This window comes from Hoplias malabaricus, chromosome 12 (assembly GCF_029633855.1).
Source record: "Hoplias malabaricus isolate fHopMal1 chromosome 12, fHopMal1.hap1, whole genome shotgun sequence".
In the NCBI taxonomy this organism is placed as follows: Eukaryota; Metazoa; Chordata; class Actinopteri; order Characiformes; family Erythrinidae; genus Hoplias; species Hoplias malabaricus.
Window position 1 is genome coordinate 17,881,761 of NC_089811.1, and position 16,849 is coordinate 17,898,609.

Below are 16,849 nucleotides of genomic sequence, written 5' to 3' on the forward strand. Positions count from 1 at the left end.
AGTCAAAATATGTGGAATTATTGCAGATTCATTCAATTAAACCTTTTTTTGTTTTTTTAACATTTTTAATTGTTTACTAAAGCAGTTAACTGTTTATTCATTGCTTGTTAATACTAATTTAAGAAAAATATATTTGTTTGAGTTCATATTTTAGGTATAAACTAAAAAATGTATTGTGTTCTAAGCAGCCAGTGTCCCTCTCTACCTTGTAACTAGATTGTATTTCAAAAGATTCAGACAACAATACATTTTGGTACACATTTCAATACCTTAACAATGTCTCTGAGTTGAACCACATCATCCCGGAGCTCATCCCGTTCATTTCTAATCGCATCAGAATAATCCTTCTGCCTTTCTAAAGCCTGAATAACAGATCAATAAAGTGAAGTGAAAGGTAATAAATGTGAAGCATGTAAAGAAAAGTACTAGGGTTGTCGGCATTTAAGTATTTTCTTTGAAGAGTTGGCAATTATTAAACTAATTAACTAACCCATGTTTACTTCTAAGCCAAAATAAGTAAATACATAAAATAAAATAAAATAAAATAAACTAAACAAATGCAATTAGTTCACTAAAAAATTTGTTTTTCAAAATCCTATAATTCCAGAACATAACAGAGACAGCGCTCGAATTGTACAGTTAGTGTTTACAGATATCAAGCAGATCTGAGGCAGATATTTTTAGTGAAGCTTGCATTAGATATACAAGTTTACATAGCTTACCCCAATTTTTTTATTCTTCCATTCAATTGTTTCCTTCAGGTCTGAAACTTCCCTAAGAAAGCCAGCCTCTCTGAGTCGTAATTGATGTATCTCCTAGAATTAGTATAAAATACAGAGACAGAAGTTTGAAAGAAAAAGCAATGAAGAAGCACAGTAAGAAGTGAGAACATGGGGAGTTAGTAAATCAAAGGAAGTTTGGAAGTATTAATGAGTCTGAAACAAGTTCTTTAGTTCTATGACTTAAAATAGTACTCACAGTGTGTAGCTCTTCGCTTTGCTTTACTGTCTTTTCCAATTCATCGAACTTAAACTGTAGTACACTGTGGGCTAACTTCTCTCTCTCCAGATCCTGGATAATGATCTTATGTTTAATTATTTGAATAATGTAACAGTTTCATTAAACATTTCTACAGCCATGCAAAGGTCAGATATACTTTATGTCCAGGTAAAGTATGTAAGAATGTTGGCCAGTCAAAAGTTTAATTATAAAACCAGTGCTTAATTTATTTCAGTCCACACAATACTGGAAATTGAGTTTCTAAATATTCTAAAGACAGTGTTTTTGAAAAGGTTTGATTTCAATGACCTAAATCTGTTTTTAATAGTGTTCATATTTAGATGAAAGCACAGAAAATGCTTTTTAATGTATGTATAAGTTAGCTGACTCTGTGCTAAAATTCTTCTCTCTTACAGCACAACAAGGAAAAGCTTTGATAATGTTAGTGTAAATATTATAAGAACTCTGTGGCAATTAGAGATGGTGGGTGGCTGAGGGGTGAGCATAGTCCACCATGCACTGTGTCTCCCCCTGTTTGTAGTTTGGGGTTATTTTTGGGTTTATTTGTGTTGTTCAGGGAAGGACTGTTATCCTTGATGTCCCTGGTGCAATGCATATCTTAATACACAGGCCTAAATACTGCGTTGTTCACTTCTTTTTTGCACATGCACACTTTTACATTTTTTGTCAATGAGTGTATATAAGGGCCAGGGCAGCAACAGTTTAAGGGAGATAGCAATGGTTTATTTTCAGGCATGACATGAAATTAGACTAAAGTTTTTCTTAAAGTAGGAAAGCAGAACTCTATTTAAGATAATTTAGGTAATTTATGATAATAAGGTAATTTTCTGGCCAAACCTGAGTACTTTTCTTGAAATCGCTATGGAATTTCAGTCTCATTCTTTTACCTGTGTGCTCGGTTGCTGAATATGCCCTGTTTTAGTTAATTAAAACACTTGGAGTCAGTCTGGGCCTGAATAAAGTTGAGTTTACAAGTAGAAATCCAATTAGGATGTATGTTTTTTGGTCAAACTTTTTGGCCCAACTTCAAAGTCCCTCTGGAACCTACAATTTATCTCCTTGGTGCAGTAATTTTGTTTTCCATATAATGTCGAAAAGCACAGCAAAGCACATTTGCAAAATCATAATAAAAAAAACTCATTAAACATGTAATAGTACCACAAGTGTTAACAGTAACACCTTAAATTACAGCCTGCTAATTACTGGGTAAGTGAAGATAAAGTACATGTTTAGTAAGTCGTAAGATAAAACAAAAGTTCTGAGTAAGTAAAGGGTATGATACTAGAAATATTTACCATTTTATTTTACTATTTTTTTATTTAAATAACAGGGACAGTACACATTAATCAACATCATAATTTCATAATGCAAATGTGCCAGATTTAGCCAAATGACTAATTTTAATCCGCAGTCCCTGGGTAGGTTGATGTTTTAAAATATCTCATCAAAAAATAAAAATAAAAATAAAATAATAAACACACAAGTTATATGTAATACAGCATAAAACATAATTAAACATCATGCTGACAAATCTGTGTGCTCAATAACCTTGCCTTCAGACTTTTAGAGAACAAATCAATAGCTGTCAACCCTTTTATTTCATCTGGAAGAGAATTCCAGTGATGTGTCACACAAAAGGAAAAAGCAGTTCAGCCTAAAACACTTTTCCTTAGAGGTATATTGCAGTCACCTCTTGTGGTAGACCTAGTCAACCTATTTGTGGCTATACACACATATTCTTCTAGGACTGGAGGCACCAAACCATTACAATTTTTAAAAACCAGTATTGAATCAGAAAACTTAACCAGATTTTTCCAACTTAAAAAAAATACTACAGTGAACCAAAATTTTACAGTGATGGTGGCAATATGACTTCTAATCTAAAACTTTCAAAGATTGTTTATATACCATCTCAAGTGGCTTATGATTTGTCTTACATGTTTGGCAATAAGAACTATATGGTAAAATCATGATATTCATGTACACTTTTGCTGCTTCTGTAGTTAAATTATTCATTCATTCATTCATTCATTCATTCATTATCTGTAACTGCTTATCCAGTTCAGGGTTGCGGTTGGTCCAGAGCCTACCTGGAATGGGTGCAAGGGGGGGATACCAGGGGGCATCAGTCCTATCCTAACACTCACACCTACGGACACTTTTGAGTTGCCAATCCACCTACCAATGTGTGTTTTTGGACTATGGGAGGAAACCGGAGCAACCGGAGGAACCCATGCTGATAGGGGAACACACCAAACTCCTCACAGACAGTCACCCGGAGCGGGAATCGAACCCACAACCTCCAGGTCCCTGGAATCTAAAATTTCTCAGATTAAATTTCACCCTAGTAACAACTGTCTTTACTTGCTTGATAAAAGACAGTTGTGAATCTAGCACAACACCAAGATATTTGAATTCCGACATGACCTTAAGATTCTGTCCTTGTACTAATGCTTCTATGTCAGAGTTATGTAAAGAACATACAGTTTTTTCAACATTTAAGATGTAGACAAGATTTGCTCAATCAGTCAGTGATATAAACCATAGTATCAGAGAGCTTCTGCGCAGCATGTTGTTTATCATTTGCATGCACATAGATAACTGTATGATCCTCATTCATCTGACAAACAACACAAGTGGGACAAATATCTGGGAGCATGGTAACATATAAACTGAACAACAGTGGACCTAATATTGACCCCTGAGGAACTCCAACCTCATAATCCAGGTATCTGGATGTTAAATTACAGAATCGTACACATTGCTAATTAGAACATTGCACATTAGAATTACTAATGCCAATATATGAGAATTTATCCATTTATTTAGTAAAATATTGATTTTCTGTGTCAAATGCTTTTCTCAAATCAGGGAAAACTGCACCAACCACACCTCCTGTCAATTTTTGCTTTTTCTTAAACAAATAAAAAGCAGTCTGCTGTTTCACTGCTGTTTTCACCTTCTAAATCCAAACTGCAAAGGACGGAATGCTATTATTAATATATGATTATATAATATATGAAGCTGTTTGTCTGCCCATTTTTCTGCAACTTTATACAGGACAGGTAGGATGCTTATGGGTCCATGTTTGTTAAAATCTGCTTGATTCCCTGAGAATAGGTGTAATTACAGCATGCTTCCATATTGTAGGAAAAAACTCCCTGTACAAATGACTGATTAATAACCCTTATTAAGGGACCCAGCAGAATATCTTTATTAGTTTTAAGAAAAAAAGAATCCATTCCATAGATATCTTTAGCCCGGGCATTCCTCAGGGAGTTAATGATCATATCTACTTTTGATTCTGAAATTTATCTAAATGTGAACTTTGGTAACAACATTCATTGACTGTAGTACGTTATATTGCTCCACTAAACTAAAAGTATTGTATCAATGCTGTAGTTTTGAAAGTGAAACGATTTCCCTGATTTTCAGATTTTTCTTGGAGTGTCTGTCATAGTGTTTTCATTTCATTTCATTAAGCAGTCATGCTGTTGCAATACATTGTGTATGTGGATTGGCCTTCTTTTGCTGAAATAAGCAAGGTCTTCCCAGAAAAAACATTGTCATGATGACAGCATTTTGCTCCAAAATGTACACACACGCATTATATATATATATATATATATATATATATATATATATATATTCTATGCCTATAACAAGTTAGATGATCTCTCGACGCTTCAGCCTGGAGGTCATAGCATCCAACATTTCCAAAAAAATATTTCAATTTTTGATTTCTTCAGACTTCCATTCAAAGTGTTTAACTGTGTAACTAGTGATTTCTTCTCTTCCAGAACAACAAAAACATTTCTGTAGGACTGTGGTCAAATGGTCAACACACACACAAACACAAACACACACACACACACAAAAAAAAACACTTTCCAAAACCATTGTCTGTAAAGAGTTTGTCACTTTATCTCCCCCACAGGTAGGATAACAATTTATGAGGCATATGTGGATTTTTATGAAAAACATAAACATGAAAGAACAATTGAAAGAATGAATGAAAGTTAAAAAGTATGTATGTAGCGAATGCTAGAATACTCTCAACACATACCTTAACGTTTTCTTCTAACTCTCTGCGTGTCTCACTTAGAAGCTCTTCCATCTCCGTCAAATTTTCTTTCAGAGTGTCCACCTGATACATCAGAGTGGACTTCTCATTATCTAAATGAGAATTAGACACCATGGCTTTGCGGTACTTCTCCTCCATCTCTGACAGCAAATCCTAAAATCAGCATTGTTTTAATACAGTCAGATTTGTTTACAGAAATAACAAATAACTGACATCCTACAAGCATAAAATATTTTTTGGACCTGTCACAATTTTAACATAATTGTCAAATATTTTGGCTTAATATATACTTAAGCTGATTTAAGCTTAGCATAATTCATTTAAGCTTATTTTTGAGTGCATGTTCAATTTTTTATCATTTTATTCATATATCAATTAATATTTCTTGATTGTGAAATGCCTACCACTGATGGAAATCTATGATTACATGATAGACAGGGAATAATACACCACCAATCACCTATAACCTTAAAACCACCTGCCAAATATTGTGTAGCTCTCCCTGTTTAAACAAACCTGTCAGCACACCCAAGTGTTTTACATTAGGGTGTGTTTGACCAGTCTTAAATCAGACAGAGTAAGACAAACAATGTCCTGCCTCTGTCTATGCAGCTCCACTTCATCTTTTCTCAGATTTTTTTTTTCTCACCAAGAACACATGGCCTGACCCATCTATAGCATAGCTATAGCAGTCCCTTCTGTCCAGCTCCTAGGAGCTCAGCCCTTAGTGCTACACTAGGTCTTTTGTGGTATTGGACCCGATAGACAAGCCTTCACTCCTCACATGCATCAATATTCCTTGTGCTACCCTGACCCTGCTTTACAAGTTTATGATTTCATGGACCACTTTTGTTGGGTACTAAGCACTGAATACCAGGCACACCACACAAGACCTGTTGTCTTATACTGTCATATACTGCCTAATAAAGCATAAGCTAATATAATATCACCATAATAAATCAACCTATTACATAAAGGCCATAAATGTTTTTTTGAGTGTACACATTATACATTAGTTTTCACAGCAGACCAATACCTGAATGTCTTTAAGTCTTTGCATATACTTGGCCTCCACGTCTTGTATCTGATCCTTGAGCTCATGAATCTCCTTAATGATCAGTGTGGGGAAAAAATAATAAAGGAGTTAAGGGAAAATTACATAGTGGGATTTGGATGCATCCAACATATATTTTCAAGAATATGGGCATAAACTATACACGTCCAAACCTTTCTAGTAGAGTTTATTCAACAGTTAAAATGACAGAGCAAGGCCAGTGGATGCTGAGGCACAGTGAGCAGAGGTTGCCAAAGTCAATGGCTACAGACCTCCAAACTTCATATTGGCTTCAGATTAGTTCAAGAACTGTGTGTAGAGCGTATGTACTTAAGCATGTTCTCTGGATAAAAAACAATGCTTCTCCATCAGGGAATCTGATGGACAAGTTTGGGTTTGGTGGTTGCCAGAAGAATGGTACTAGTCTGACTGCTTTGTGCCACATAAAAAGATTAGTTTCACTGCTCCCAACTTTGAGGGAACAGTCTAGGAATGGCCCTTTCCTGTTACAACATGACTGTCCACCAGTGCACAAAGCAAGGTCCATAAAGACATGGATGAGCGAGTTTGGTGTGGAAGAATTTGACTGGCCTGTGTAGAGTCCTGACCTCAACCCAATAGAACATCTTTGGGATGAATTAGAGTGAGACTTTGTGCCAGGCCTTCTCGTCCTACATCAGTGTTTGACCTCACAAATGCACTTCTGGAAAAATGGTCAAACATTCCCATAAACACACTCCTAAACCTTGTCAGTATAAAACATGCCCTATGGTTTTTGATAGAGGGAGAGATGCTAATAATAATTTCAGATTCATTTTGTTATTATTCACATGTACAGTAATAACAATATATGTGCAAATGTGCAATACTCTTACTGCTGTATACAGTATATCTGTATTTATTATTATAGATGTGTACATATTGTAAATTTCCTTTTGTGTTAAATTTTTTAATAGAGTGTTTATTCTTTTACAACTGGTTGCTACTGTAATAATTGCAATTTCCCCCCCGGGATCAATAAAGTATTTTTGATTCTGATTCTTATTCTGATTTTCTAACAATAACATCATTGTGATTTCAGTAATCCTATGGTAACTAAGGACCTAATCTTAATGACTAATGTAAAGCTTATGAAATCAGTTTGGACAGAACAAGGAGCAAAAAACTCGGTCTGCATATGTAGAAACCTCCTCTCCAAAAATGGAAACATTAAAATATCACATCCAGCCATGACAAAATAAAATGACATTTAAATTCACATTAAAATAACCCTAATTAATGTCAATGGGGCATGAACATCATTGTAATCATATTTAGATTTATATTTGACCTTGTGTGTCAGCATAGATAAATATTATTCATCCTCAAACCAGAGTAATCCTAGATTTTTTTTCCTCATTGTATTGTGTTTTACTTATATACATACACATATACAAATATATACAAAAAGAGAAAAAATTACATAAAAAATAAATATATAAAATATATTAATAAATAAATTAATAAATACATTTAAAAATGAAAAACGGAAATGCAGTAGTCTACAAAACTACATGAAGTGTTAACATCAGATTCAGTAAAAAAAAAAATGATATCCAATAAATTCCTAAGTGATTCCTTTTCCAAAAAATATGATAGAATTATCCCCAGATCTCCCAGATTTGACATGGCTTCTTCATTCATTCAATGTCTGTAATCGCTTATACAATTCAGGGTCACGGTGGGTCCAAAGCCAACCCAAAGTCACTGGGCACAAGGCAGGAACAAACTCTAGAGTGGGTGCCAGACCTTTGCAGTGAGACACACACCCAAACATTCACACCTATAGACATTTCCGAGTAGCCAATCTGTCACGCGGGGGACGTGAGGAGAAGACCTTTGCAGTGAGACACACACCCAAACATTCACACCTATAGACATTTCCGAGTAGCCAATCTGTCACGCGGGGGACGTGAGGAGAAGATTTACGGGAGGCGGACACACTCGCTATAACACAGACAGTTTTAATAAAGAGATAACAAAACAAACGACAACGAAAACAAAATGACCGATACCAGGAAGTGAGGGAAGAGGGCTTAAATAACAGAACAAACTAGACACACCTGACACGGATAACGAGGGAAAAGAAGGCGGAACAGAGACAGGACAAAGGTGGAGCTAGAGAGAAACGAGGGCGGAGATAGGAATAACAACAAACAGAGCCACATGGAAGGGGAAAACAAACAAGAAAGTGCCAGGGTGTGACAGACGCCCCCCCCCCCCCAAGACGCGCAACTCCCGGAGCACGAAAAACTAGACTCTCCAGGAGCTGGCGCAGGAGGGGGCCAGAAGAACAAGACAAAAAACGAAACTAGAATACTTATGATAGGACAGGAAATGGAAATGGAGGTAAGAGACTGGACTTAAACGGACATCGAACAGAACTAGAAAGAACAGATGGGGAACGAGAGAAGACAGGAGTAGAGATAGGGGACTGAAAGATAGACTGGACATTTGATTGAACACTAAACGGAAACTGAGACTGGAAAGGAGCAGATACACGTGACGGGACTGGGAACTGGACATGGGTCTGGACAGAGGATTTAAACTGTGACTGAACATGAGACCGGACAGGACTAACAGGGGACTGGACTACTCTGGAAATAGAGGGACAGACACTGGACTGGAACATAGGCTGTACTTGAGGCAAGGGAACTGGGACCAGGACTTTTACAGGGATAGAGACGAACACGGTGACAGGGACCGGAACAGAAACAAAAACAACATAGGGGTGCCCAGGACTGGCAAATGTCTGCGGGGCAGTCCGAGGAACCAGCCTGGGCACAGTTCTGGGGATCGGCCCCGAAGTCCTTGGGGCCGTCTTACGGGTACGACCGGAAGCGGCCGTATCTACAGTCACCGGGGCAGACACGGCCGTAGCAACAGTCTCGGGGGCAGACACGGCCGTAGCCACAGTCTCGGGGGCAGGAGCTGCCGGCTGGGCCGCTTTCACGAGCAGAGGAGCGGCTGGCTGGGACGCTTTCACGAGCAGAGAAGCGGCCGGCTGGGCCGCTTTCACGAGCAGAGGAGCGGCCGACTGGGCCGCTTTCACGAGCAGAGGAGCGGCCGGCTGGGCCGCTTTCATGAGGAGCGACGACGTCCACGGAGGCAGGGGAACCTGCAGCGACGACATCCACGGAGGCAGGGGGCCCTGCAGCGACGACGTCCACAGAGGCAGGGGGCCCTGCAGCGACAACGTCCACGGAGGCAGGGGCTTGTGCTGCTCGTCGGGCTTGTGCTGGAGCTTTAGAGGGTTTAGGGGGTTTGGCGGGCGCACTCTTGAGATCCCCTAGAGGTGCGCCCCTGTTAGCCTCACCTCCGTAGCTCTCAGGTTGGAGGCTAACAGCCCCTACCCTTAACGCCCCCCCCAAAAATCTCCCCGGAACTGAGGGGGTAATCCTCCAGCGAAGGGGAGACTCCAGCCCACTTTCTCCGTCGGCTCCGTCGATTCACGCTGGAGCAGTCCTTTTGTCCATACTTCGGCTCCTCTAAAGTCCTAGACGCTACCATAGCTTGAATTATGGATGCTTGGACCTCTCCTAGCCTCCGAAAATAACTTTCTGCGCTAGCTGCGTCTTTTGTAGGGTCGTTCATTCTGTTAGGGTCGATAAGGGATGAGGGGTGCGGACTGACGGAGGGCGGACGCAAACGCTAAGAACACAGACTTTATTTAACAAAATGCAATGAAACAAACACAACAGGACTGGGGCATGAAACGAGCGTGAAACGAGCAAGAGAAACGAACAAGAGGGACGAAGGCGACTGCAAAGAACACTACGAAGAACACGGCTTAAGGAACAAGGAACAACTCGAACGAAACAAGGAACAAGGTACAGTGAACGAAGACAATAGGTGGGTGGTACCCAGGACTGGCATGTGTCTGTGGAGAAGTCCGAGAAGTCAGCCTGGGCACAGTTCTGGGGATCGACTCCGAAGTCCTTGGGGCCATCCTACGGGTATGACCGGGAGCGGCCGTAGCCCCAGTCTCGGGTGCAGAAACAGCCGTAGCCACAGTCTCAGAGGCAGAAACGGCCGTAGCCACAGTCTCAGGGGCAGAAACGGCCGTAGCCACAGTCTCAGGCTCAAAAGCGGCCGAAGCCAAAGTCACAGGAGTAGGAGTGGCTGAGGGAGCCGCACTCATGGAGACAGGAGGTCCTGCGGCGACGTCCACGGAGACAGGAGGACCTGCGGCGACGTCCACGGAGACAGGAGAACCTGCAGCGACGTCCATGGAGACAGGGGAACCTTCAGTAACGTCCACGGAGACAGGGGAACCTGCAGTAACGTCCACAGAGACAGGGGAACCTGCAGTGACGTCCACGGAGGCAGGCGGAACTGCGACAACGTCCACGGAGGCAGGCGGAACTGCGACGACGTCCACGGAGGCAGGCGGAACTGCGACGACGTCCACGGAGGCAGAGGGATCTGCGACGACGTCCACGGAGGCAGAGGGATCTGCGACGACGTCCACGGAGGCAGAGGGATCTGCGACGTCGTCCACGGAGGCAGAGGGATCTGCGACGTCGTCCACGGAGGCAGAGGGATCTGCGACGTCGTCCACGGAGGCAGAGGAATCTGTGACGACGTCCACGGAGGCAGAGGAATCTGCGACGCCATCCACGGAGACAGAAGAAGCTGTGAGTGTGTTGCCCTGGCACCAGGTGTATTCCCGCCTTCCAGGTAGGCTCTGGACCCAAGAACTCTGCGACCCTAAACTGCATAAGCGGTGACAGATAATGAATGAATGTACTACATGTGTCTTTTCATGTTAACAATGGTTTCCTTATTTCTTACTGTGAACTGTTTGACATGTTTAGAATGTCTTAAATGTGAGCACTAATTTACAGAGCGTTTTATTGTTTTATTGAAGTTTACGTTACATTAGAGTGGAGGTCAGTTATCAGAGATTATTAGCATATTAACACCTTAGCTATTGGCTTGGTAGTGTTAGATTCTTCCCTTCTATGTTTTTCTGGGTTATTCTCCTACTTCATTTGGGAAAGTGGGATTGGGGGGTGGTAGGGGTTGTGTGTAAGTTCTATACATTTTTGAGTTTTTGCTTGTATAAGTTTATGTCAGGGTCTTTTATTTTATTCCTCATTAAAATGTAACATATTTATTCTTTCATGGCATCCAGAAAAATATTGAGACAAAAGGGATCACTATGGTGAGTTGGAATGTGAGAGGATTAGGACACTCTATTAAAAGAGCCAAGGTTTTTGCTCATCTGAAATCCATGCGTTGTGACGTGATGTTCCTTCAGTGAACACATATCAGGCCTTCTGAACAAACTCATCTATGTTGTAATTGGGTAGGACATATATTTCAGTCAACATTTTCAAGTAAAGCTTGTGGTGTGGCAATTATAATTAGGAAGAACATACCCTTTCAGGACTTGCGGACAATATCTGACATTAACCGCAGGTTTCTCATAGTAACTGGTCAGCTTTACTCAAGATATGCTACTCTGGTTAATGTCTATGGACTAAATTTTGATGATGTAGGCTTTTTAATAAAATGTTTGAGAAAATACCAGAGCTTACAAATACTAATCTACTTGTGGCAGAAGATTACAACTTACTACATAAGTACACCTGGCATCAGGATACCCTAGGTCGCATTTCAATGATTGACTTTATAGTCGTATCATTGGACCTGCGGCAATATGTTCAGTACATGCGGTGAAGAGAGGTGCTGAGCTGTCAACTGATCATCACCTAGTGGTGAGTTGGAACAGATGGCGGGGGAGGATTCCAGACAGACCTGGGTTTGCTGGGAATGTTTGGCAGAGGAACCTGTCAGAAAGGTTTTAACTCCCACATCCAGCAGAGCTTCAACTGCATCCCAGGGGAGGCCAGTGACATTGAGTCAGATTGGTCATGTTCCGGACCTCCATTGTCAAGGCAACTGAACAGAGCTGTGGCCACAAGGTTGTTGGTGCCTGCCGTGGTGGCAATCCAAGCAATTGGTGGTGGACACCATGGGTGAGGGAGGCTTTCAAGCTGAAGAAAGTGTCCAATCAAGCCTGGCTGGCTCAAGGGACTCCGGAAGCAACTGACGGGTACCAAAGAGCGAAGCTCTGGGGAGTTGTTGATCTCAACCGGTGATGTCATTAGGTGATGGAAGGAATACTCTGAGGATCTTCTCATAGAGGAAGCAGAGTTTGGGGATCCCGGGGAGGGCTGAGGTAGTTTGAAAACTCCTTGGTGGTAGCGCCCCAGGGAGAGGCTGATAGTTGAACATCGGATTCAGGAGGAACAATGCAGATTCCGCCCCAGTCGTGGAACACAGGACCTGCTCTTTACCCTCACTAAGACCCTGCATGGGAGTTTGCTCAACCAGTCTACATGTGTTTTGTGAATCTGGAAAAGGCATTCAACCATGTCCCTTGGGATATTCTGTGCGGGGTGCTCTGGGGGTATAGGTTAATATGCTCTTTGTTCTGAGCCATTCAGTCCCTGTATAAACAGAGCAGGAGTCTAGTTTGCATGGCTGCCAGTAAGTCAGACTGGTTTCCAGTAGGAGTTGGACTCTGACAGGGCTGCCCATTGTCACTGATTCTGTTCTTAACCTTTATGGACAGAATTTCTCAGTGTAGCCAAGTGGCAGAAGGTGTCCGGTTTGGAAGTCTAAAGATCCCATGTCTGCTTTTTGCGGATGATGTGGTCTTGTTGGCTTCAATGAGCCGGGACCTTGGTTTGCAGCCAAGTGTGAAGCGGCGGGGATGAGAATCAGCACCTCCATATCTGAGTCCTTAAGCAGAGGAGTTCAAGTATCTCAACGTCTTGTTCATGAGTGAGGGAAAAATGGAGCGGGAGATTGACAGGCAGATCAGTGCCACGTCAGCAGTAATGCGGACTCTGTACCAGTCCATTGTAGTGAAGAGAGAGCTGAGCAGAAAAGCAAAGCTCTCGATTTTCCCTGCAATCTACTTCCCAACACCCACCTATGGTCATGAGCTTTGGGTAGTGACCAAAAGAATGAGATTGCGGGTACAAGCAGCTGAAATGAGTTTTCTCCACATGGTGTCTGGACTCTCCTTTAGAGAGCTCGGACATCCAGGAGAGACTAGGAATGGGGCCACTGCTCTTCTACATTGAGAGGAGCCAGTTGAGGTGGTTCAGGCAACTGGTTCAGATGCCTCCCAGACGCCTTCCTGGTGAGGTGTTCTGGGCATGTCCAATGGGGAGGAGAACACGGGGAAGACCCAGAATATGCTGGAGAAACTACATGTCTTGACTGGCCTGGGAACACCTTGGTATCCCCCCGGAAGAGCTAGAAGAAATGGCTTGGGAGAGGGAGGTCTGGGTTTCTTTAGTCTGACTACTTCCCCCGCAACCCAGACCCAGATAAGTGGTGGATAATGGATGGATGGATGGATAACTCTAGAAGAGTACTGAATATTATGCAATATAAATTTCCTCTAGATTTAAAAAAGGGCATGTTATTTTTAGATGTGGAAAAGGCATATGACCAAGTAGAGTGGGGGAATCTGTTTAAAGCCTTGGAGAGGTTTGGTCTTTTGACTCGTTTATTTATTGAGTTCGTTTGGCATATCTAGGTCCAACAGCTTCAGTTGTTACTAATCAGGAAAAGTCACAATCCTTCTCTCCTGGGAGGAGCACTCGTCAAGGTTGCCCCCTCTTCCCCATTACTGTTCGCTCTTGCCATTGAGCCACTGGCAATCAGCATAAGAGAAGATGCACTAATTAGACCAATAACTATTGGTGGAATAGACCATAATTTAAATCTTTATGCAGATGACATTGCCATCTTTGTGTCTGACCCTGAACAATACGTTCCATGCATGGTACAGTGTCTGGATACATAATTAATTGGCAGACCAGACAAGTGATCTTGTATTTCTAAATGCTGAGTTGGATCCCACATTTATCTCTTCCATTCAATTTAATACATCGAAAGTAGTTAAATATTTGGGCATTAAAATGGCTAAACATCCAAAATTACTTTTTGAATATAATTTTATTGAAAGATTGAATGCTTTAAAAAAAGAATATAGAAAAATGGAGAATGTTGCTTCTGTTGCTGATTGGTAGGGTGAACACAATCAAAATGGGTTCGTTACCAAGATTTCTTTACCTGTTCCAGAATATTTACATTCCAGCATTCTGTTCTGAACAATTTGATTCTATTATCTTACCATTCATCTGGGGTTATAGGGCACACAGAATTTCTAAACAACATCTGTACAAACCAAGGGAGTATGGTGGTTTGAACATGCCTTGTTTTTTGCATTATTGGGCTGCCAATGTTAGAATAATGGTGTACTAGCAATTAGCTCAGGGCCATAACCCTTCTACAAACATGCCTCCTTGGATGAAAATTGAGCGGAGTCTGATGCAGAAAATGTCCCTGCAGGCAATTCTCTTTTCATCCCTTAGGCCGTGGTCTTCTCATAAAGAACAAGAATTCACTTTACTCAACTCAGAAAAAAATTTGGCTAAAGATCCGCAATTTTTTTTTTTTTAACTTCCAGACACTTCAGTAAACACCCCAATCTGGCATTATCGTGCTTTTTCCCCTCTTTAGGGAGTGGAGCCATAGAGGTATAATTTCTATGAAAGACCTTTATACTAACCGGATTCCAAAAAAGTTGGGACACTAAACAAATTGTGAATAAAAACTGAATGCTATGATGTGGAGGTGCCAACATCTAATATTATATACAGAACAGAACACAAAACACAGATCAAAAGTTTAAACTTAGAGAATATATCATTTTAAGGGAAAAATATGTTGTTTCAAAAACAAATTCCAAAAAAGTTGGAACAAGGCACGTTTTTTAACACTGTGTGGCATCCCCCCTTCTTCAACAGACGTCTGGGGACAGAGGAGACCAGTTTGTCAAGTTTAGAAATAGGAATGCTCTCCCATTCATGTCTAATACAGGCCTCTAACTGTTCAATCATCTTGGGCCTTCTTTGTCACACCTTCCTCTTTATGATGTGCCAAATGCTCTCTATAGGTGAAAGATCTGGACTGCAGGCTGGCCATTTCAGTACCCAGATCCTTCTCCTATGTAGCCATGATATTGTGATTGCTGCAGAATGTGGTCTGGCATTATCCTGTTGAAAAATGCAGGGTCTTCCCTGAAAAAGATGTCGTCTAGATGGGATGTTGTTATGCATGTTGTTCTAGAACTTGAACATAGTTCTCTGCATTAATGGTGTCTTTCCAGACATGCAAGCTGCCCATGTGACAAGCACTCATGCAACCCCATACCATCAGTGATGCAGGCTTCTGAACGGAGCGTTTCTCAGTGTCTCCGTGTAACTTGGGTTATCCTTGTCCTCTCTGGTCCTGATGACATGAGGACCAGTGTTCCATAAAGAACTTCAAATCGTGACTCATCTGACCACAGAACAGTCTTCCATTTTGCCACACTCCATTTTAAAAGACCCCTGGCCCAATGCAAACATCTGAGCTTGTGGAGCTTGCTTAGAAATGGCTTCCTCTTTGCGCTGTAGAGTTTCAGCTGGCAATGGCGGATGGCACGGTGGATTGTGTTCACTGACAATGCTTTCTGAAAGTATTCCTTAGCCCATTCTGTTATTTCCTTGACAGTGGCATTCCTGTTTGAGGTGCAGTGACGTTTAAGGGCCCAGAGATCATGAGCATCCAGTAGAGTTATACGGCCTTGACCCTTACGCACAGCAATTATTCCAGATTCTCTGAATCTTTTGATGATGTTATGCATGGTTGATGATGATAACTTAAAAGTCTTTGCTATTTTACGCTGGGTAACACCATTATGGTATTGCTGTACTGTCTTTCTGCGCAACAATGGTGGAATTGGTGATCCTCTTACCATCTTGGCTTCAGAGACACTGACACTCTGAGAAGCTCTTTTTATACCCAATCATGTTGTCAATTGACCTAATTAGTGTTAATTGGTCTTCCAGCTGTTCGTTATATGCTCAATTTCCTTTTTCCAGCCACTTATTGCTACTTGTCTCAACTTTTTTGGGATTTGTTGACACTGTGAAATTTTGAATCAACATATTTTTCCTTTAAAATGTTACATTTACAGATTAAACTTTTGATCTGTCATTTTTATTTATTATATTTTACGTATTATATTTTATTACGAATAAAATATTGACATTTGCCATCTCCACATCATTGCGTTCAGTTTTTATTCACAGTTTGTTTAGTGTCCCAACTTTTTTGGAATCCGGTTTGTATTGATTTAAAAAAAATTAAGGAACTACAAAATCTCCCCATGTTTGGCTTCTTGCCAGAGAATAATGCTCTGTATAAGATTTTGTTAGTGTTGTGAAATAATTATACCCCACATTCTGGCAGCATAAATACTACATAGCGGAGTCAATGATAATTAATTTTTATATGATTCATTAATTATTTAATTCATTAAATAATTCAATGCTAGGTGGTATAACCCTTCGCTGATTGGTACCCTTGCTTGTTGTTCTCTGATTGGTTGAATGACAAGCCTTAGAAAAAATGGCTCAGTCTTAGACGGGAACCGGCTCTCATCGTTCACTTACAAGAGCCGGCTCTTTGAACCGGTTTGTTCGCACATCACTTTTAGGTTAGGCTAAAAATTTGATCTCTGCACTAGTTCACATCTTTTCTTTCAAACTCTGTCAACCAGCAATAAAATTTGAACA

The 16,849-nt window shown here is 41.0% G+C and overlaps 1 protein-coding gene across 9 annotated transcripts in view; it reads right to left on the reverse strand.

Annotated features, from left to right (window-relative positions):
• Nucleotides 1–16,849, reverse strand: part of lrrfip1a (leucine rich repeat (in FLII) interacting protein 1a) — a 99,299-nt gene that overhangs the window by 24,661 nt on the left and 57,789 nt on the right. For 7 of the 9 annotated variants that reach the window (XM_066686898.1, XM_066686894.1, XM_066686896.1 and 4 more), the window contains 5 exons: nucleotides 6,141–6,212; nucleotides 5,087–5,257; nucleotides 979–1,071; nucleotides 723–815; nucleotides 270–362 (listed from right to left, as the gene is read on the reverse strand). In XM_066686898.1, coding sequence (XP_066542995.1) covers nucleotides 270–362; nucleotides 723–815; nucleotides 979–1,071; nucleotides 5,087–5,257; nucleotides 6,141–6,212 — 522 coding nt within the window. The remainder of the gene's footprint in view (nucleotides 1–269; nucleotides 363–722; nucleotides 816–978; nucleotides 1,072–5,086; nucleotides 5,258–6,140; nucleotides 6,213–16,849) is intronic. The other 2 variants (XM_066686899.1, XM_066686893.1) reach the window with 1 other exon arrangement.